At 41.1% G+C, this 22,959-nt stretch overlaps 1 protein-coding gene across 1 annotated transcript in view; it reads left to right on the forward strand.

Annotated features, from left to right (window-relative positions):
* The window catches only part of LOC121513486 (proprotein convertase subtilisin/kexin type 4-like), a 152,926-nt gene that overhangs the window by 86,360 nt on the left and 43,607 nt on the right, over positions 1-22,959 (forward strand). The window contains exons 10-12 of the mRNA XM_041793273.1: positions 7,247-7,357; positions 10,117-10,210; positions 13,189-13,374. Of these exons, the coding sequence (XP_041649207.1) occupies positions 7,247-7,357; positions 10,117-10,210; positions 13,189-13,374 (391 nt within the window). The remainder of the gene's footprint in view (positions 1-7,246; positions 7,358-10,116; positions 10,211-13,188; positions 13,375-22,959) is intronic.

Consider the following 22,959-nt stretch of genomic DNA (forward strand, 5'->3'; position numbering starts at 1 on the left):
GATTGGCCACCACAGAGTCCAGACCTTAACCCCATTGAGAATCTTTGGGATGTGCTGGAGAAGGCTTTGCACAGTGGTCAGACTCTCCTATCATCAATACAAGATCTTGTATTGATATTCAGAAGCTTATCGAAACAATGCCACAGCAAATGCGTGCTGTAATCAAAGCTAAAGGCGGTCCAACGAAATATTAGAGTGTGTGACCTTTTTGTTGGTGGTGACTTTTTTTTTTGGCCAGGCAGTGTAGCACACTGAGTTTTGAGTGTCATTAGCTGTAATCCATAATCATCAAAATTAAGACATGAACACTTAAAATGTATCAGTCTGTGTGAAGTGAATCTACGTAATATATGACTTTCAGGTTTTGAATTTAATAACAATAATAAATCAACTTTTGATGATATTCTCATTTGAGGTGCACCTGTACTGCATGTGAGGACACAAAACTTTTGAACTCTTTGTGGCCCCCCATGTTGAAATCATATAGCAGATGTCACATCCTTCATGAAACATTCCTTGTTTTGATCCTGATATTTCAGTTCGCTTTATCACATTCGTTGACATAGCATCAAAAGTGTGTCCCTTTGAAGAGGTAAACAAAGGCTCCTGCTTCAGTGTTTGCTTTGTCCAGAGTGAGAGGAAAAGTAGTCCGGACCTGGCAGAGATTTTTATGCCAAGCTTGAAGCGCAGTACTTACCCAGTCCCCCTCCTCTTTTGCTCTCTCTCTCTTTCCCCACAAGGGCAGAGACATCTAAAAGGACCGTACCTTGGTGTGCGTCCAACAAAAGCTCTCTGCTGAATTTCATCCTCCTTTGAATTTGTGTTTGAATAACACTCGAGCTACAAATCAAAATATGTTGGACACTGAGAGTGAGGTCATGAGGTATAGATCATTGCTGCTTCCAGAGAAGTCTCCTTGTGTAAGAGACGGGGACGGGTGGCTGCTACTTTGACTGATGGCTGCGGAGACCGAGAGTGCTGTTTGGTGCCCATTCTCCTGAGACTAAGTCCATGCCTGTGCCAGACCCCTCATTTTCCACCCTGCAATATATTTCATTAAACTTTTAACTCTTTGCTTGGTAATTCATTTGACATTTTAAGGCTGTGCTGTTGAAGGCAGCTGAATTTTTCTCTCTATGTAATTTCAAACCAGACAGATATTTGCCAAATACAGCCTGAAAAACATTTTTTTTCCTCTCTAAAAACACACATTCAGAACAGTCAGATTGATAAAATTGTATAACATCCAACATACAAAGCTGAGCAGGCGGCACAGCATTTCATGGTTACAGCCATGTGGGTCCCAGTGGCGCAGATATAATTAAGACCTCCTCTTAATTACTTAATAAGCCTAATTAGTAACATTTCTGAGCAGAAGATTTGGCTGTAAGCTCGATGAAATCACAAGAATGCGGAGTCTATTTGTTCTTTTCATTTAAATCCTAGTGTTAATGAAATTAGAGCTTCAAGATATAACAGAAACAAACCACACTGGGGTTGACCAAAGGGATAATGTGGTTCTTTAAGCTGCTGATAAACATTTAATTAAGTGCTATGCAAAATATGACACAAAATCATAGTAAACATAGTGTTTGTGGGCTGTGTTTGTGTCACCTTCGTCAAGTGTTTATTGTATCTCAGTCATTTTATCATTAGTTCACGGCCAGATGTGTTGTCTGGGTGTGAAACTGACCGGGGCTCTGCTGTGTTGTTGTTAGGATTACTAAGGCAAGCCCACCAATCATGCGCTGGAGCTACTACTGCATTCCTTGCCACTTAATTAGAAGTTGTTGGTACCACAGAAGGTGTCACCAACCTTTTCAGGCGCTGAACAGATGGTGTCCCCTCTTTTTGAGGTCCTGCCAATGCCCACTCTGTGGCTCCTGGGAAAATGACCTAACTCACAGGCAGCTGCTTAGTGCGGCTTGAGTGATTCTTTACAGCCACTTCTATTGGGGGGGACTTAGCAGGACGTACCATTGCAAACAAGGGGTGAGAGCGCAGTAGCTAGGTCCCTGGAAAGCTGCAAAAATGTGTTTTGGTTGCAGCATACCAGTTGTTAAAACTGTGTCTTTAATGCGGTGTGCAAAGATGAGCGGAGATCTCGACCCTGGAGAGCCTGACGTCTCGGTGCAAGTTGAGTTTGTGTGCACTTTCTGCTGCTGCTGGCAGATGGTGTGAATATCAACAGAGAAAGGACCTGGGAAGGCCCGCAGAACAAAAAGTGAAAAGGGTTCCTCGACAGTTACAAAGAGGCCCCTTGGAGAGGTAGGGGGGAGGTGGCCTTCGTCCTAATGGACAAAAAAAGGAGGCTTTGCAAGGGCATTTGCTATCAAGGAGTGAAAGTAGATGGAGAAAATGCAAAAGCAAGATTCGATATGTGCAGAGGCGGGGGGTCGGGGTTTAACATGCTTCGTGCTGCGTGGACAGAAGATCGGCTGTCACTCTGTAGTCGGCTTGGCTCAACCTCCCTCCGACCACGCAGGAGGTGGAGAAAGAACAAGTTGAAAATTTGATGACTGTGTTTTCTGACTAATGGTTTGATGTATTTTACATTTATTCCACATTTTTGCTATAAGTCCAAAAATCACACATACATTTTAAACATTCTCTCATTAACTCACAAACAAATCCCGTCCTACACAAATTTATACTCAAATGCATCACAAGGCTTTCTCAGTGAATGCAGCAAAGTCTTTTGGTCTCCTGCTTTTGATGGTGTGATGGTTGAAAAGGCCGGCAAGTCTTCTCAAAAAGCATCTCAGCTCTGTAGTGGTGTTTCATTGACATGGCAGGGGACATAAAATCTGCCATTTTCATCATGTTCTATCGTGGGTAAACCTGTTTCCTGCAGCTTTCTCTATCAGATATATGTCTGTGTGGGTTTATGGCCATGGAGCCGGGGCAGGCCTGATCGATCCGTGTGAGCTGTAGGATTTAATAGGTGCACAGCTCAGGCTAAGGGGTACGGGGTGGGGAGGGTATATTTAATCACTAAAAGGGAGCAGGGTGGCAGCCCGGGTCACCAACAGTTTCTGTTTTATGAGCAGTCAAGATATCAATTGCCTCTCTCCCATGGTGAAATATTTTTTTACTAGCCCTACTCATGCTTTGTAGACTAATCAAAATCTAAAATATGTAGTGACTGATGGGTGTTCACATTAAATTTCTATTTGTGTTTGATTCTCTTATAAAACAAAAAAACGATCTCTAATTGTAGAATTAAAGAATGTAACATGAATTACGGTGAGGCCTTTAAAAGATTTTACTTTTTTAATTGTGATCAACAGCTGATTTTGACAGTTATAGTGATTAATTACACTTTTGAACCACTTGTTTAGAATTATTTCACTTTCCTAAACAAAATTTTAATTCCTCATTGACAATTTAAAGTAATTCTTCTTGATTTAGGAATCAAATCAGTGCTGAAAGATATGTTGAATGAACCTCCCAAAGCAGATAGATTTGCCAGACTCCATCTCTGTCATCAGGCAAATCCATCATGAAATGCTCCAATCCGTAACATTTGTGCTGAACTAAACACTGCTCAGACCAATCAGGGTCATTTGAAGAGAACGAGGCAGGAACGTTGGGCGAGGTTTAGTTTTTCTTGAGCTTGTTTGCAATGGCTGCCTCCAGTGCAGTGATTAGCTCAAGTGTAGCATCAGTTCTACCAGAACTTGACCACATTTCTGCATGAAATAATAAAAACAACACTGAAAGCATTTCATCAAGGAAAAGATGTTTTCGCTCTTCTGCCAACCTACTCTGGCATGAGTTTGTGATTGTTATGGGGGAAAGGGTTAGTTGTTGTGTGAGTGGTTGTATACAATACCTGCTAGTGGAAAAATTAGCTTGGATGTAGCCACAGTTTTCTTTTTTTTTTTAGAACTGGACATCATTACTTTAGTAAAACAAGGGCAGAGAGCAACACTGAAAGCTTTTTGTGACAGAAAAGATGTTTTCGCTCTTCTCCCGGTCTGCTTCAGCATGGGTTTACAGGTGGGGTTTGCTGGTGTATCCAATGGCTGCAGCTGCAGTAGCTGTTAGCTTGTAGTATGTAGCTATGGGAAAATGGCAGTTTAATCAGAACTGGACCATATTTCTTTTAAAAACAAGAGCATGTCTTTGCACATCATCTGACCAGTCTTGGCATTATTTCAATCACAGTGAAGCTCTGCCATTAACAATCTACAGGAGCGGTAGCCTGTCAGCTCAAGAGAAGTGCATGCATACGTCATTTTGTCTTGTCATACTGATTGGCCCAATCAGGTGATTCCTCCAATTACCTTCCAAAAATTCTTTGAAAAGCCCTGTCCCTACCAAACACTTTCAATGGGAGCTTTCCCAAATGAATGTGAAATACATTCATGCAATAGAAATATGAAACTGTTGATCTGGGGTGTCGAGTTAATATTGAGTGATCCTGACTCATAGAAATTTTGCAAACCAAATAAACACTACACTGCTACACCAGTGTGGTCTAAACTACTGGTTCCCAACCTGGGGTCCGGGATGCCCTGGGGGGGCACCAAAGATCTTAGGAGGGCACAAGGCTTTGTCTGCTCTGAGGCTGCCAAACTTAGATTTGCAAATATTGACTAAAAACCATGTTTGCCTATTTATAAGTTAAATGCACAAAAACTACACAAAATGTTCATTTGTACATAATGCTTTAAGCAACATCCTACGCTTTAACCACCTACAGGGAAGGTGGGGGTCCTTGGTCTCTGATGCTGTTATTGTAGGAGTTATGGGCTGAAAAGTTTGGGAACCTCTGGTCTAAACAACCAAGATTAGAGACAGGGCCTACTCTATAAACAGGGTTCCTGCAGATCCTTGACAGTTCTTAAGGAGTATTCGATTGCACATTTGATATTAAGAATCATAAAAGTCCTAAAAAGTCTGAGTTTTATAAGTGAGATGTGTACTACGACAGTGGTTCCCAACCTGTTTTCCATTGAGCCCCCTCCACATCATCTAAGAAAAACTGTGCCCCCCCCATGGCATACATGAGAAACAGTGACATTGCTGTCAAAAATACACATCAACTTAAATTGTTTTAATCGTTCAAAGCTGAACAAAATAGCACAGAGCACAAGTGTGATTACCAAAAAGCCTTGTATGAACCATTCATATGTGTTTTGTAATGATTTGAGATAGTTTGAGTGAACCTAATTCTCACAACCTTAGAGCAAACAGACCCTCACACCCCCTCTGAAATCTCTGGCATCCCTCCAAGGGGGTCCCAGACCCCAGGTTGGGAACCAAGGTACTAAGACATGTCCTTGTTGTTGTTTTCCAGCCAACCTTATACTATTTTAGTCATCTTCCTCTGCAAATTGTTGCATAAATATTCTCACTATTTCAGGGAATTCAATGTTGGATGTTCTGAATTCTTGGGGGAGGACCCGAAGACCCCTCTCTGATTTGATCTGACCCACCGTGATTGAATAAACTCACTAGTCCAGTTCTCTAACATCTGGGCTCACAGGTTGATCACTCAAGAATCCTTACAGCCTACGCTTATTTCAACAGGTTTCCCTAACCAAGAGTATTATCCTGCTTTTTAATAGTAATACTGGTTAGAAAGGGCATGGTGATAATTTAAGATTAACAAGAAATAAATGCAATTAAAAGAGAAATAAAGAAAAACAAGGCAGGGTAAAAGAGAAAAGAAAGAAGAGTAAGAGATAAAAATGAGTATTAAGAAGCGGTTTAAAGAAGCAACTGATTTTGCATGCCCAAAAAGTTCTCTTAAGTGTCCAGAAAGGTTTTCAAAAGGTAGTTTTCAGGTTGTTGGTGTCTTTTTTAATCTACAACAGAGTAAACTTTTAGTCACAACCTCATAGAATAAGGTAAATGCATCCTTAAGTATGTAACATGGAGCATTCAGGATTGCAGGTCTTTATAATCAGTTCATTTTAGTGACTTCTAACATGCATTGATCACTGAATCAGACACTTTAACCCCCCACCTAGTCGTCTAAGCATATTTGGCTCTTGTAGATAGAATAATCTGTTAAGCCATGAGTCCAGTCTTCATTAAAGCAAAGTTTTGCTCCAACTTTCCACATCTTCCCAAACGAGGAGAATGACCTTGAACTTCAGCAGCACACCTCAGACCCACAAACCCGTCGTAATGCTATTATGCTGGGACTTACATGCTAAAAGTCATTGGTGGTGATAGCGGCTGATTAGATTGTGTCCATTGATCGCGCGGCGTGCTGTTAGGACGAGGACGGTGTGGGCTGCAGCTCCTGCCTCTCCTCCTCAGACACACTGACAGTCTGAGACAGAGGAGATGGAGCCCCATGCAGGGCAGCTGATTGAGTTATTGATCAGCTCTCTCCTTTCTCCTGTCTTTGTCTCTCCCTCTGCTGCTCCGAGAGACCCCGTCATCAGGATAATGAATTTCACTTATTGCTGATTAACGGCATAAGGTCTGTATGGTAATAATGGCAGAAATTAGCTCTTTGTCACCCCCTCTGAGTTCCAAGAGGAGGGGCCAGGCAGAACGAAGGTTGTTACGGACTTGTAACTCACTCTGAGGACTGTGATTTTAACAAGAGAGAACTGAAAGAGATAGAGAGTGCATGAAAATGAAAGATTTAAAGTGGAATTAAGGAGAGACTCATGAGGACTGCGATTTCAAAATCACTGAAGTGTTGGAGGAGAGTTCTGATGCAAGAAATTCAGGATTGATGGAGGAGAGTGAAGGAGAATTTAGAGAGGAAAAACACTGAATAACAGGCTGCTTTGTGAAAAAGAGAGGGCGAAGAGGAAACATGAGAGGGGATGATTCAAAAGAGATGTAAAGAGACGGCAGAGCAGTAAAGTGGTGAGGCGAGTACGACAGACAGTGGTCATACAGTCACCAGGCAGCGCCACTGCTTAAGGGTCGGCTATTGTGTCTCCAGCACCCAGATTGGGGTGGTAAAGAATGAATAATGAGGCTTGATTACAGTCCGTGAGATGGCACATTGTTCAGAATCACTCCTCCGGGCAATTACAGGCAGTACAAACAGCAGCCCTCAGCCCGGACGGAGCGAGGAGCGATTGTGTCAGAGGACAACATCATCTCCGTCAGTGACTTGTTGCCTCCTCGTGTCGGAGCCGTTAGCACTTATTCTGCTCCTGCAGCACATTCAACCACCCACGTGAAAGCTCCCACTTTACATGTGTGAAAGCAAATACATGTACACAAAAACATACATAATGGAGCTCATGTTTCCTTCTCATTGCAGGTTTGGCTTTGGATTGTTGGATGCAGGACTGATGGTGCAGCAGGCCGCTAACTTCAACACTGTTGATCCACAGAGGACGTGCGCACAAGAAGTCCTGCTCCATCCTAACAGGTTAAAGCTGATTTATGTGCTTAACACTACCATACACTTAACCTCTAAACACATGCACACTTTGTTTATTGTTTTCTGTCTATAAAGTATCTACCACTGTTTGTTTTTTTTGTAATAAACAGCCATAAAACATGTTCAAACCTGTTATTATTGTTTCCTATTGCATAAAAGCTTCAGTCTTTTAGTCTTGAACTACTTTTTCAATGTTATGTGCATGTACTGTATTTATATTTGGGGATGCAGGTAGCATCACTGTCGGGTATCGTTCCAATTCCATTACATAAACCAGAAATACGTCCAATACTGCTGTAAATGCGGGCGCTGATATCGGCAAGTAGCGAGTACATGTGTTTATGCACCGATCTGATACAGTTTTAGATGATAGTTTATTGTCATTGCATAGTAAAAACCTGGGCTGTTAACATTAATGTGTCAATGCTCGCGATTAATCTTGAACCCTTAACGGGTTAAAAGACTAATAATGAAATTTAATCACAGGCGGTGAAAGGCGGGTCAGACACAACCAGCAGTGATGAATGAGGAGACAGACCATCTGTTTGATGGCAATTTTCTTTTTGAAACGCCGGTGAATACAAGTTAAGAAAAAAACAAATGTCTGTGTACATACTGCAGTGATGAACTGTCTTTCCACCCTATCACAACGAGTCTGAAGTCTACTACCTTCGGGCAAAGCACATCTTTGTTTATGTTAGCAAAGATGATAACAACAACACAGGATCAAGCCATGGTCATCCAGCTACACTGGCGGAGTCTAGTAGACCTGAATTTGTCAACAAAACATCAACAGCTAAGCTAACTCATGCAATCGGTTTTGGGACGCCAGAGACTGCAGACCATTAACATCGTTGACGACAAGGGGCTTAAAGACATCATCCAGTTCACCTCAGAAAACCCGTCCTACAGAACACCTACAAGGAGAACTATTGTCACAAGAATCCATGATCTGTATGGCAACGGAAAGGCAACGACAAGGGAGCAGCTGGCCAAAGCTACATTTATTATACTGACGGGATATGACTGGACATCAGTCAGCAGCTGTAGAGACCTTGGGGTAACAGCACACCCAATTATTCACTTTACAGCATAAAGTTTTTTGTACCTGATGTGTTTGTCTGCCTAACCTGAGATGTTAAAGTTTAAAAACTAGTTTGTTGAATATTTCTTTATGCAAACACCATACTTGTACTTCTTTTATCTGATACAAAAATGCAATGGCAATATTTAATAGGTATGATTTATAGATATTAATAATGTTTTTTATAAAGTACTTTCAAAGTGCTGTACATAGAATTAAGAGAATGAAAATAAAATGTTATGATTAATCATGATTGATCACAGCATAGTGATGTGATGAACTTGATTTTTCAATCGATTAAAGGCACTAGTAAAAACACAACGACATTTTGTTTGTCAGTCTCCTCTGTAGCAGCAAACACAGTCGTCTAAGCGGTGGTTAGAAATCCACAGCCCCACGTCGTCCATCCCGCTGGCGAGGGAACGGGCACCCCTTGAGAAAGATGCTCATTACGGCAGGTTTGTGTGGGGCCGCACTTAGCCTAGCCTGCAGCCCGGCTCGTTTGCCCCGCTTCCGCCTTCTCGCACAAACTCATCTCCCCACCCAGCTGTAGGTGTCGTGCTGCCTCTGCGTCCTCCTCCTATCGGTATCCGAGCGCCCCGTTCTCCAGATAATCTCCCTCGGGAAAGATGCAAGTCTGCGGGCATGCTTCCTTTGCAGTAGCAATCTCTTATTTACAGAATGTCTGTTCTGGTATAAGTATAGGGCTTTGTTTTGCTGTTAGTGATGGAGCGCCGAGCTGCTGCGTCGGTACACGCTGCCACCATGCTACCTCAATGGTAGCATTCAGTAGTCTCCTGTTGATCGGGCAGTGTTCCATGGCAGTTACTGGCGGTTGTTGTTAGCTTTTAAGCTAGCCAGGAGTTGTAGTTGAGACTGAGGTCTTCTTTTTCACCTTTTCTGGGGTTTTCTTCATGGAAATTTCCTGTTCTTTTTCTCAACGGTGTCCTGTACTATCCATCTTCTTGTTGTCTTAGGTTTCAACATATGTTGTCAACTTAATTGTGAAATTTTGTTTAAAACCCTTCCAGACCAGCATTGTCATAAGAAAAATCGACATGCCATTCCAATGGCTGTCCATGAGATCAAAACCGAAACAACTTTTAAGATTAAACCGCACCAGTAGATCTGATATGGAATGTCTTAACCATTTTTTAAAATCAATTTCTGATCATGTATCACCACTAGCTTGAATGCTAATGGCATTGTTTCATTTTTTCATGTTTTAAGACATTCATATTGATACCCAACCATGTGATATTTGGTGTCTCTGTCTGTCACTTCACAGTGTGTTAGAGATGTGCAGGAACGTGAATGACCAGAGCACAGCAGGCGCTCCACATGCACACAAGTTAGACATGTACATACACAGTGCTGTGTGGGTCTGCTTATTTTGCTCTCCTCCTCTGTAACACCTGTGTTACCACATCTGAACCCAGCACAGATAGGGGATACCTTTTTCTTCTACCATGCCTCTGTGACATTCTTAGAGGCAAAACATTACAGGGGCATAAATATCATGGCTTATCAAGGAGTGCACTATCGGATACCTTTGTTTGGTAACTCTGCGCTACCCCAGCACTGGTTGTGAGTGTCACTTACAATGCACAAAGAGTTTGCTCACCGACTGACATTCTGTATGTTGTTATGTTTTCTTGGTTAGAACACTTCATCCAAAAAAGGCAGTCACTGTGAACATCCAATCGGAGGCCTGCCATGGAACAGCAAATGAGATCAACTCCCTGGAACATGTTCAGGTCAGACATTTGTTTTAGTACACCTACTAATCATACTGTATGTTGGGGAAAATTGAGGATTACCAAGAAATAAACATATATGACAACAAAAATACTTAAAAATTTGTCTTGAATAATTTTGACTGTTTGAGAAATAAATGATTTTTTTCTTTCAAGAGCTAGAAAATAACATAGCATACGTATTGTTTTTTTATGACAGTTGGTCATATAAAGTTGATCAGTATTGTAAAAAACTGGCAATATGAAGTGAAACAGGTACACTGAGTGAAAGGAGACGAGTAACTGTTACCTGTAAATTCCACATACTCTATGTCCAAAGTGTTTTGAGTATGCTGCAGTATTGCTCTGACCAAAAGCATGTGCACTCACCCTCTGGATTTTTTTTATAAAGTTTAGCACAGTGGAGCCTTGCCTTCAGCTGCTGGAGATGAGTTCACACGGGAATCTAAAAATCAGCCAACAAAGAATGAGTCTAAATTGAGAGTAGCATTTAAACAACAGATTACTTTACCTGCTGTATTTGCTGTTAAATTTAATATTATTTGCCTCTACCATGGGTGAATACGTTAGGAAATAAAAGGATTTAGGTTTCATGGAAAGGATGTGTGGTTTCAAAGAAATCTTGAGCTTCTCCACCTCATAGAATAACTTCTCTAATCAATGGCAGCTGTTACCTCTGTGGCCTTCTGACTGGTGACCTGTTTACAGTCAGTAGCTGATACATTGCTATCTGAAAAAAATTCCAGATGCTATGCACATTCCTGTTCCTGTTTTGGTTGTTCTACACGGATTGATGCATTCTGGCAGCAGACTCAGCTGAAAAAAAGTCTTGATGTTAGGTAGAGTGGCACTTCTGGCATCACACCACATGCTGTGGAACTGCAAAGAGTTTAGAAAGAAAGTATTTTACTGCTGAGTGTGCAGTGCACAGAAAGTTGTGTTGTTGAGTATGTGGAATTTCAAGGTAAAGCTCATGAATGATAATATCACAAAGCAGACATAGACTGCTATTTCAAGCCGACTTTATGACAGTCATGGCTGAATGTCAGCTCACACTGTGCAACTAATTTGCTTATGTCATACAGCTATCGTGCATAATTTATGTGCTCACACTACAAGAGTGAAGTCAGGGTGGACAAAAATATATGGAGTTTCCTTTAAAAAAGTCCCACACACTGAGGTTGCAGTCATATCCATGCATATCCTTGCTCTGTCTCCCGCTGTCTTTTTCTATCCTACACACACAAACAGCATAGCTATATTTCCTGCTTGTTTATTTCCTTTATTATAACGGGGTGGGAGCACTAGAAATTCATTCTTGCATTCATGATGCATTTAAGATGCTGTCTGACAGTTTATAAAGGAAAAAATACCCCAAAGTTGAGGATTCTGCTCTCACTGTGGGAGCGTCTGGAGTTGTAGGACCAAAAATCCAACCAGTCAAGAACAGCATGTCGAACCATAAGCCGTGGTCAGCCATCGCATCCCCCTGTTCACAGCATGACAAACTATTTGACCGAAAGACATCCAGTTGAGCTGTGCGACCCAAGACTCATGGCTGAATCTGAGTATTTCAAATCAAGGTTTGAAAAACTCACTCTAAATGTTGAACGGATATTTCTTGATTGCTTACATTGTAGCTCTGCAGAAAATTAGCTACTTTTCTCGTGTTTCCTGTTAATTTTGGCATTTAAATGAAAAAGAGAATGCACTAAAAACTTCTATCCATGACTAAAGATGCTTAAACATTTCATACAAATTGTTTTTGAGGTTTCTGTGTCACAGATTCCATCTGAAAACAGAGCAGATCAAAAGGATAATTCTGTGAAGTGTAATGTATTGGCTGTGTCATTTGTAGAAAATGGACAAAACTGTGTCGCCTCAAGCACAGGCACATACATCTAAACGGGTTTTGTGTAACTGTGTCAGCAAGCTGTGTACTGTATGTGAATGTGTACGTCCGTGTTGATTTTGTGCATCATAATCTCTTCTCGAGTGTGCATCTGTGCGTGTTTATGTTGAGTGTGTTTATGTACTTGTGAAATGGCGAGAAGCGTGAGAGGGAGAGAGAGCCGGAGTGTGTCAGCATGTAAATTGAAAAGGCTTCATCTTTGCGGCTCTGCTCCCTGGCAGAAAGCGTGGGTCAGGCCATCGCTGCGAGGTGTGATTGATGGACGTGTTGCCGTGGTAACACGCTGTAAACAGGAGCGGGCTGTCAGTCTTTTTGCAGCTTGGCGGCTCTCTCTGCGATGTGCCATTGTCACACCAGATGTGCTGCTTGTGATGAACAGGGACATGGAGAGTGTTTATGGCGGGGTGGGTTATGGCGATGGGGGTTTTTGTGGGGTCCATGTATTTATTTTAATCATTTCGCTAATATTTCCCTGAGCCATCTTTGTCACTAGTTCTTCTCTCCAACTTTTATGTCTCCATCTTTGGTTGCCTATGGACAGATCACCTGTTCTCCCCAAACTGGGCTCTGATTCAAAGCAAGAGATAACGGATGTTAGCACTGCATGTTACCCTTTATACTAGTGTACCAAATGGCCTATACTATGTTGACCTATTACCTCAGAAATTAATGCTTATCGTAGGACACCTTAACTCCATATACACATTAATGCAAAAGGCTATTGCATCATATTTACCAGTAGAATTCAGATTTATATGAACCTTCACAGAGCACCTTGGCCAAAGCTGTCAAAACTGCAGAACGACACTGAAAAAGTCCTTAAAACAAATCATTAATGATTACTTGAATTACCAAATTATCTAATCAGAGATAACATTTCAAATTAATAATCAGATTGTTTTAAAAACTGTCCTTTTTTCTGTTATTTTCAGAAAACATCAACATGGTTCACATCCATTCGGTGATCCTGAAAAGAAGTCCAAAAGAATCACATTTATCCCTCTTATTGAATATTTTTCCTTTCCAACCATCTCCTCTTTCTCTTCTTTTTGTTGTCTATCATTAGCTGAGAGTGAATATCAGCAGCGTGTGTCGTGGTGACCTCTCTATAAGCCTGAAGTCTCCAGCCGGCACTGTATCGATGCTGTTGGACAAACGGCCCAACGACGGCTCCACTTCTGGCCTTAAAAACTGGACCCTGATGACTGTGCACTGTTGGGGGGAGCATCCGCGAGGTCTCTGGACCCTCGAGGTGAGAGAAAATGTTCTTTAAAGCTCAATGAGAGAGGTCTATTCAGATTCAAGGTGGTTTCAGTGTATCCCATACATAGACGCACTTTGTTGGGCCCCCCAGGTATATTTTCTGACCATTTTTTTTTCTTTTTAAGATAATCACCCACATGGACCGGTGGTAAATCCTTACCGCAAATAAATTATTTAAGGAGTTACATCTCATGTTAAAAATTAAGCTTCTTACACCATTGTTTTATCATTTTTTAAAAATTTGCTTTCTGTCAATATCTCATACTCCTGCCCTCCAGGATACTCTGTGCAATGTGCTGCCTCATCAACAATAGCAGCACACCTGCAATGATAACAGAATGGTGTCCTAATAAAAGTACTATGCAGGAACACTGTCAAAAGAGTGTACACATAAAAAATAAACCTACAAAATGAGGCAAATGGGATGACCCCTCTGAACCCTAAGTGTAGTACCATTCTGTGGAAAACATTTTTTTTTTACTTCTTGTCAAAGCAGCATTAGCTGTGCTGAGCAACACTTTAGTTGTTTGAAGTTCATTCATGGCAACAGCTTCCCATACCATGATGACACATCTGGCAAACATCCAATAAATTTTAGGGGACCAAATTTCCAAACCTCAACAGAGAGACACTTTAATTTTAAGCCCACGTGTCTTAACTGATGGTACAAACAGATTTTGATCACTCCACCTTTCAGCTCCATAGAAAGTGCCACAGCAGATGAAAAATATTTCTTAAGATCAACCAAATGTCATGATATAATCTATAAACCAATATTTTATCACTTTTTACAATGAACGCAGATGGATACTGTACTCTTTATTATGTTATCATGATGACCCAAAATTAACCCACCATGAATTAAGCCCTAAGCAAAATCCAGCAAAATTTAAGTGGCAAGGAAACCCCTGTTTTACCAGTTAGAAACATCAAACACAATCAGACTCATGTTAAACAGACATCTGCCGAGCCTGGGGTCGGGGCGTAAGGAAGTAGGAGATACAGAAAGAGAGGGATGGAAAAGACAACCCAGCGTGAACTGGAGTGAAATAAAACAATTTATGGCTGTGCAGGCTGTAGATTCATCTCAATCTTATTTTTTTCTGTATAGCTACATTATCAGTTATGATGGCAACAATATGAGTGACATTAGCAGTTAAAACCATGTTTGGTTACACCCTGAATGTTCTAATAATAATATTGGACACAGAGATTGTAATAAAATGAGAAGTCGTGATGTTGGTATTTGTAGCATATTTAACAATTATGAAAATGATTATAGGCATAGGGACGATATGGATAGCTTTTATGTTTAACCTTTCTACAAGAGAGTCCAGCATGATAAGTTCCACATATTTGACATTAAACCGAACATATCTACAAGGTTACATCAATCAACAAGTCAACAGTTCTCAGTAGAAAAATGTGCTGGTCAAATGCTCCCTAAAACCTTTTAAATTTTATACAACCCTCAAGCTTAACATGACCCTGTAGCTCAGTCAAACATGATGGAGCAAAAGCATTAAAAGCTCTTCTACCAACGACAGAGCGAGTTCAAGGAATCTCATACATGATGAGTTCATGAAAGCAAAGGTTTCAGCACCACAGCAACCAATGAGAGTGAGCAGACAGAGTAACATCAGTAGCCGGATCATTCAAACTTTCACCGCTCACAAGAATAAACACAACTGCAGGTTTATTCCAGCAAAGAATTTTATCCTGATTCTTTTCCTTGTTTGTGGAGAGACTTCAAGCTGGGTTGTTTAATGTGTATTTGTCCATATTTGTCTGTATGTCTGTGGTCTCCCATGTTTTTAAAACCGATTTTAAAATCCTCTAGCATGTAGCCAGCCTTATACAAGACAAAAACTTTAAAGAGTTAAAAAATGACTAAAATGTGACTTAAAAGACATTTTAATCTTAAGACTAAGGCTAAAGCTATATCTGAAATGGCTGTGAAAATTAACACTGCTTGCGAGATGGAACTTGAAAATGGGACAGTCCCTGTCAAACCCCGACACATGAGCCCCCTAAATATTTCATCATGTTAGCATTGTCCCTGTTAGTATGCTCTTATTTAGTTCAAACTCTTGTTGTGCAATTTTGTTTCGCAGTTTTGAGGATTTTTCGATACTTTTTTGCATTTAATAACTTAACAAACCTGACTTTATTAGACTCGAAAAATCTGATGCTGTATCTTTACAGATTTGATACACTGGGTCTAGATCTCTCAATTGATGACCTGAGACAACTAGACTGCACAATTTTCAAAAAAAGTATTCTTGGCGAAGCCTGTACACTTATTTTCTATTTTCTCCTGGAAGCTCTTTTTTCATACCTTCACTCATGATATAGAAACCTTTTTTCTGCTTCATATTGTCCTCTTCCAGTAGCTGCAGCGTATAGAAGTTTAAAAATAGCCCAGCCCAGCACAGCTCAGCTCAGCTTGGTTCAGTTCATTTTACCATAGCAATGTGAATCATCCTCTACTTTCATCTCCGAGTTTCAGCCAAGCATGGCAATCTTCATTTTCCTCCCCGCACTCTTTTCCTTTTTTTTTCCCCTCATAGATGTGCTGATGTTTGATATGGAGGAAGGAGCTAAAATGGAAGGGAAATTAAGACTGGAAGGTTAAGTAACCTTGGCCAGGTTTGACAGACACAATACTGCCGACGTCTGATTAGAATCCATACTCACAGACAGTAGCGCGCTGAGGTCATTTACTGTATATACGTGTGGGTGGAAGAAGTAGAGGTGGGGGGGGCTTACTCTTTATGTGTGTGTCTGTGTGTGCGTGTGCAAATAGGCGTCAGTCCTTGTAAACAGTTGGAGGTTTATGGAGAAAAAGCTGTGAAGATGAAAGACACCCACCCCCTGTCCTCTATCACCTACCTCTTCCTGCACACACAAACACACTTTCTCTCTCCCTCTCCCTCTCTCTGTCTCCCACGTCCTCGTGCAGATTTACTGTCCCCTCTGTGACCAATTACCAAGGCCCAGTGTGTCGCAGAGACATGGAGGAAACACCGTGAAGCTGAGCCACATAACGACGCTGCTGCTCATTACCGGAGGGCCGAGACGAGTCACCGCGATGCTCGCGACACGAATTAACGCTTGCATCTTACGTGCCGCATGCTTTTGCACGCCAGTAATCAGTGCACACTCGCACAATGATTGGTTTTACGCTGGTTGTCAACTTTACCACAGATTGGAGAGAAACATGAAAACAGAGTCACAAACAAGGTGGAAGAAATGAGAGTCAAAATGCTTGAAGTCAAACAGAGAGGAACAGAGAGAAGACGGGACAAAGGCACTGAGAACAGAAACTTACATTCAAGACTTAATTGAGTGGCATGGAACAGAGTCTATAAAATGTCTGCACATTTTGTTGAATAACCAGATTTATAGCTTTCTTTATGCCACAATTGAAACCACAAAGAAGACTATGACAGTTATTTTACATTTAATTACATAATTCAAATTGACTGAACATCCAAATATTTTTAAGTTGATCATTTAATTACCTTCAAATATTTCCAACAGTTTTTTTAAAGGCTGGCTCAGCCTGCACAAATTCAGTCGGATTTTTGCCAGACTCTATCTAATCGTCAAACGTCAGGCCTAAATATGAGTGTTGGGAATGACAGCCAGTCTAGTGTCAGCGATTCTTCCAAAACTCCTCACGACCAAGATCCAACAAACTAGCATGTCAGAATTTTTCTTGCAGCGTCATCTAGTCTAGTTTGACACCCTGACCTGACACCAGCAAAGTAAATCCTGACACCTACCGACAGGAGAGCATATCTTCATTTACCTGAATGACATTAAACAAATCCCCACTTTTTCTTTCTGCGAGGATATTCACTCACCAGCCACTTTATTAGGTACACCTTGCTAGTCCCAGGTTGGACCCCCTTTTGCTCTCAGAACTGCCTTAATTTTTCATAGCATAGTTTCAACAAGGCGTTGGGAAAATTCCTCAGTGGTTCTGCTCCGTATTTGTTGGCTGCACATCCATGATGTGAATCTCCTCTCCCTGAGTCACCAACTTTTACATTTTAAAATCAGTCTGCAGATTGTTCTAGAAAAGGTGCAGAAAACCAAAAAGCCTTCTTTCACAACTCAGTTAGGACTTTGGGAACAACAAACATCAAACAAATACATATCTGCTGTTCCAATTATTCAAACATAAGTGAGTACAGATCAAGTTATTACAGTGAGCAAGTCCCTCTGCTCTACTTATAAGCTGTGTTTTAACACATCCCTCTGACTCTTATTGTCCATTTCAAACTCTGCAAAGTCCGTGTATTACTAAATCTGCTAGACTCATAACTAGAACAATACTGTGCATAAAAACATCCAACTCTGACTGTTTTCTTAGCATGTTACCACATTTTGCATTGTTTTCCTGTGTGCAACTGCCGCTTGTGCCCGCTCCAACACACACCGTCAAGGTTTTCACACAGGCATGTGTGCGCTGCATGTTGGCTGCATCTTCCTACTCTCTCAGCTTCATAAGTTTACCTCAGAAAATCTCTCTGCAAGTGGACGACTCATTGTGAAGTCAAACTTAGCTGGGGAAAAAAAAAATCTGAATTAAAGCATTATCCACAAAATAAGCAAGATTCTTCGAAGCAGTACTAAACCGGGCTTTTACTTTGAAAAGCTCAAACTGAAAGAGAACTCGTGCTGTGTTTATCTTTCCTGTGACATATTATACCAGTGTGGAAATGGAGAGCTTCACTTATAGTTGAAGTTTAAAGTGGCCCTCATAAGATCAAATACAAATTAAATATCCTGCAGAGATGCTCAGACATGCATATCTGCTATAACAAGGTAAAATGGCTCTCTGTATTTTTGGCCAAGAGATGCGTGAAGCTTGCAGAAAAATAGGCAAGTCTTCTGTCCTCTGCATCAGTCCCCCCCCCCCCAGGACCCAGAGGAAATGAAAAAGTGACACACTGCCACCAAAAATAAACATAGATTTTAATTGTTTCACTGATAAAAACCTAAAAAGGCCTATGCATACTTTTCTTATCAAAGGATCTCTGTATAATCTACTTAATAACGGTTTTATCACCATTTTAGTCAATTTTTGCAAATCAAGTTTGGTTGCCTCAGAACAGACAAAGGCTTGCTAAGATCTCCTGCAGCCCCCTGAAGGGTCCCGGACCCCAGGTTGGGAACTGATGCTCTAGATTCTCTGTGCATGAGATGTGTATATAAGGCATATGAGATGCAGCTCTCAGGCACGCAGTTTTAAAGCCCAGACTTGTTAAAGCAAACTGAAATGAAAGCCAAGTCATGGTGTGACCAGCACACGTCTCACATGCCAGGTCTAAAACAGGCCTTCGAATAGGCAATCAAGTGTTGTAAATGCATTTTTTATAAGACTATAAGCCCCACCCCTCCTTACTCTTTCCCTACAGACTTATGAATTTAAGCTCGTCCCTCAGGTCAGATTTGCCCTCATTGATGCAAACAAGTATTCCTCAAGTTTTTGGTGTTGACAGTTATTTCACTGCTTCCCATCACATCAGAGTCACGACAACCTTGCATGATAAATATCAAACATATGTCTGTTTGGGGTAGTCTGACCTCCGTTACAGGTCAGACTACCTCAAACAGAATGCCCACAACAGCGAATGAGAACAAGCAGAAAAGGTAGTATCAACTTGATGTCATGTACTTTAATGGCTCACAAACATAATCACAACTAAATCTTCATTTCAGCCATCATTCTTTTCCTCATTTTGGAAGTTTTGCACCAACTATTTTGCATGCAAGGAGGATTTCGACCATCCTCCATCTTTGTTTTTCTTCAGAAGTCAGATTTTGTCATGCAAGATTCCTCAAGATCGTGTGTGTAAATGGATCTTCAGTGTGAAATCGGTACTAGAGATGGCAGGTGTCTCACCATCTGGTGTGTGCTCTCAGGATTATGAGGTGAAAAATTGTTTGAAACCATCTCTAATGCTGTGGTCTCCCATGTCTTTAAAACTGATCAGGATTTAAAATTGTCCAGTGTGTGGAAAGCCTGACATAAGCAGTAGTCACCAGTCAATTCAACAACAGTTGAAGCTCAGCTCAGCTCGTAGCACTTTTCTTTTCATCTGACTTTTCAAAGAGCTTTTTACACCACAGTTCATACTTCCCTATTCACACCCATTCACACATACACACTCTGATGGTAAAAGTTGCTATGTAAAGTGGACTCATTCATATGTATCCATACATGTTCACATGCCACTGACACAGCAGTGGGAGCAATTTAGGATCTGCTGTCTTGCCACATCAATTTTTGACTGCAGGATCCAGGGATTGAACCCCTCTTCCTTCTGATTAAGAGATGGCCAACTCTGCTTATTGAGCCACAGTCATATTGGAACAAGAAACCTATGTGTCCGTTAATTTTATGATGGGGTGCAGGTTGAATCAGCAGGGAATCACATTATTTTCTGTAAACTTTTCAGTGTTGCTGGAAACATTAAATTTCATCTCACCATCAGCTTGAAAAGATGCCTGAAGGAGGACAAAGAGAGAAAAAGGACACAGAAGACTGATATGGCTGGCATACAGTGGCAAGTAAACTATAAAACTGAGGCTATGGATAGAGACTATAACTGGTCTATCTGCTGGATCAGTGTTTAAAAACTCAAGGGCAGCAGCAGAGGGGATGGTGGGGAGGGTGACTGTAGAGAGACTATATTGATTTGTCATGATGACAATTGTCAAAGAGCACTGTGGAGCTGCTGGAATAAAAGCAGGACTGAAGTGAAAAGGGAGCGAGTCTTATGGCTCGAGGCACGGCTGACCTTCCAGCACTGTGAAGGAGACGAGACCGCAGGGCTGGAAATGCTCTCTCTCTCCTCACATGTGCTCTCCCCCATGCTCGCTCTACCGCCATCTGTGGTGCCGCTGCTCAGCTCAGTGCTTTGACTGCTCAGGAAGAATTATGATGAAGGTAAAGCTTAGTCCAGAGAGCCAACAAACATCAATTAATGATATGGATTTAAACCGAATTGATGTGATTTACTTAATCATCACTAAAACTATTCAACAGGAGTATTAGAGGATATTTGGACCTTGTATATCCTCGATCTTTCCTTACACACTCTCTCTTTTTATTTTTCCTGTTTCATTTGCATTCTTACCCTCTCTCACATACACAATGTCTCTGTGTCTTCTCATTTGATCTCTTGAAAGGATTCCTGTATTTATGCCATGCTTAGATGTACTATTCTTTTGGAAATAGTGAAAATATATTACAATGAAGCCTTTAGTATGAGATGCAGATAGTTTGTAGTGCATTCGTTTTGGGCGTCCTTACATTTTGTTCATATATTCTTCAAATACTCTTTTGTTTTGTTTTTTTTTTTTACATTATCAGCCTTCTTTTTAAGTAACAACTTATGCAATGGCGTGTCCGGGTAGCTGGGCATTTACAGCATGAAAGCCTAGTGGCTTGAGATGTCTGCACTGTTGAGTTGAACTTTTTCAAGTCACGTTTTCGTCAACAGTGGCAGCTGACAATGAGCTGATCACATTGCTGTAACATAATTTTTCAATGTATGCAATATAAAGGATGTGCAAATCAACCTTTTGTCTGAACACAACAGAGAGAAATTAAATATTTTTTGTGGTGTGACTAAAAATCTTCAGAAAATTCAGCTGCAGCAGCTTTTTCTCAAATCTATGTCCCAATACATTGAGCACAGAGCAATCTGTGTGAATTTTCAGCTGAATTACTTTCTGCAAAGCTTAAAAATGTTTATGCAGATTCCCCACCGACCCAAGATGCTTTAAGCTGTGAACCTTCTCTACCAAATGTACCTGCATCATTATCAATAAGTACCTTAACAACCTCTGGCTTTTACTATTTGTTCTTCATTGCAGTGTTTTGCAGCTTTATTCATTCAGCATTTGTTTTCTGTAGAGCTTTTGCTTATCCCCTTTTTTATATTATTCTTCTTTATGCTTTGGTAACTTTGGAAACAGTTTCAGGCTCCAGAAAGCTCTTTTTACACATTTATTTTACGTTGCTAGTCTAATGAGTGCAGACCTTTATAGCCTGCTTTACAGGTTTTGTAATGCCATTTTTGTTCAGTCTACTTTGCAATGTTCTTAAGTAGGGTTTTTGTCATGATTCTGCTCTAATGAGCCTTTGAATCCCTCCCTGAAGACCAATCAAGTTTTCAAATGTGAATTGTTGAATATCTTTTTAAAAAAAATCTACAGATAAAACTAGGGATGTCAAATTATAAGAATTTAAGTCATGATTTAAATTGGAATGTCTGTTGTTAATTGCATTAATGTGACTGTTTGGTACATGTCTGTCTTTCATGTGAGGACACAGATTCCACAGATTAACTCTGGTCTAGCCATCTTTTTATTTTTGTAAATAATCAATGACACTGCACACTGTCCTGTTAAATAAATTAAACCTAAACATTTTGAAACTCCACTGTTTTACATTTGAAATTGTTTTTTAAATTTCGGATTGGTGTACCATCTTAAACGGGACATATTTTTCCCCTTTAAGACAAGTTTATATTGGTCTCAGAGGCCCCCAAAACAAGCCTGCAAAGTTTGTTGCTAAAAAAACACTCCAGAATTGGAATTTTGTGTGTCTAAAAACCCGTTACAGTCCTGCTCAGAACAAGCTGATTCTGTGTCTGTGACTTTAAATGTTAATGAGCTGTCTGATCCCGCCCCTTTCAGGAATTGGACATGGCTCTCCTGATCCTCCTCTCAGCTGACAGCTGAGAGGAGGATCAGGAGAGGAGAGCAGAACTTTCTTCCAAGCGGGGAGGGCCAACCGAATCTGGGGGGGGTACTAACTCTCCACATGACATCATGAAGGGAAAATCTGAGCATGGCTTGTTTCAGTCATCTGTTTTCTGAAAGGTGGAGTGGGGGGGTGGTTCCAGTTCTGGAGGGGATTGTGGACAGGCCAGGGGCACATATTTTTTATTTGACACACTGCCGAGCACATGTAGTAGGCTACCAACACGCCTCCAGTCATTTCCAATGGGAGGAGGGCGGAGGTTTGGGTCTGCTGTGAGCAGATTTAAGCCTGATTTATACTTCTGCGTTGTGTCCATGGCGTGCAACGCCGTCGTTGACCATTCGAAGTTCTACGTCGAGGAAACGTGTTGCGCTGCAATTCTCCGCCATGACATGTGTGTCTGTGTGTGTGTATGTGTGTGTGGTTTCAGAGGGGTCACATCCGAGTGGCTGTGTCGCTCTCCGCTGAACTGGACAAAGTCTGTTTTTAATGAAAGAGTGGATGCTTGGGTGTGTGATTACAACCAGTAGTCGATATTACATGTTGTTTGCACATAAGCACAAACCAGAGGTTCACTAGACTTTTTGTTGTCCGTCACTCCTTTAAAATCCCACTGGATCCATCCTGACAGAGAGCTTCATACAGCACACGCTCGTCACAGCACTGAGACAAGTTGAAGAGATGGAGAACAACTTTTTAATTCTGTCTCTGTTATGATCTGTGAGTAGGCTACAAACGTATGCCTTTATCTGTTATATTTCCATGACTGATATCATGGACACTACA

The sequence above is a fragment of the Cheilinus undulatus genome, linkage group 8, assembly GCF_018320785.1.
Source record: "Cheilinus undulatus linkage group 8, ASM1832078v1, whole genome shotgun sequence".
Taxonomy (NCBI): Eukaryota; Metazoa; Chordata; class Actinopteri; order Labriformes; family Labridae; genus Cheilinus; species Cheilinus undulatus.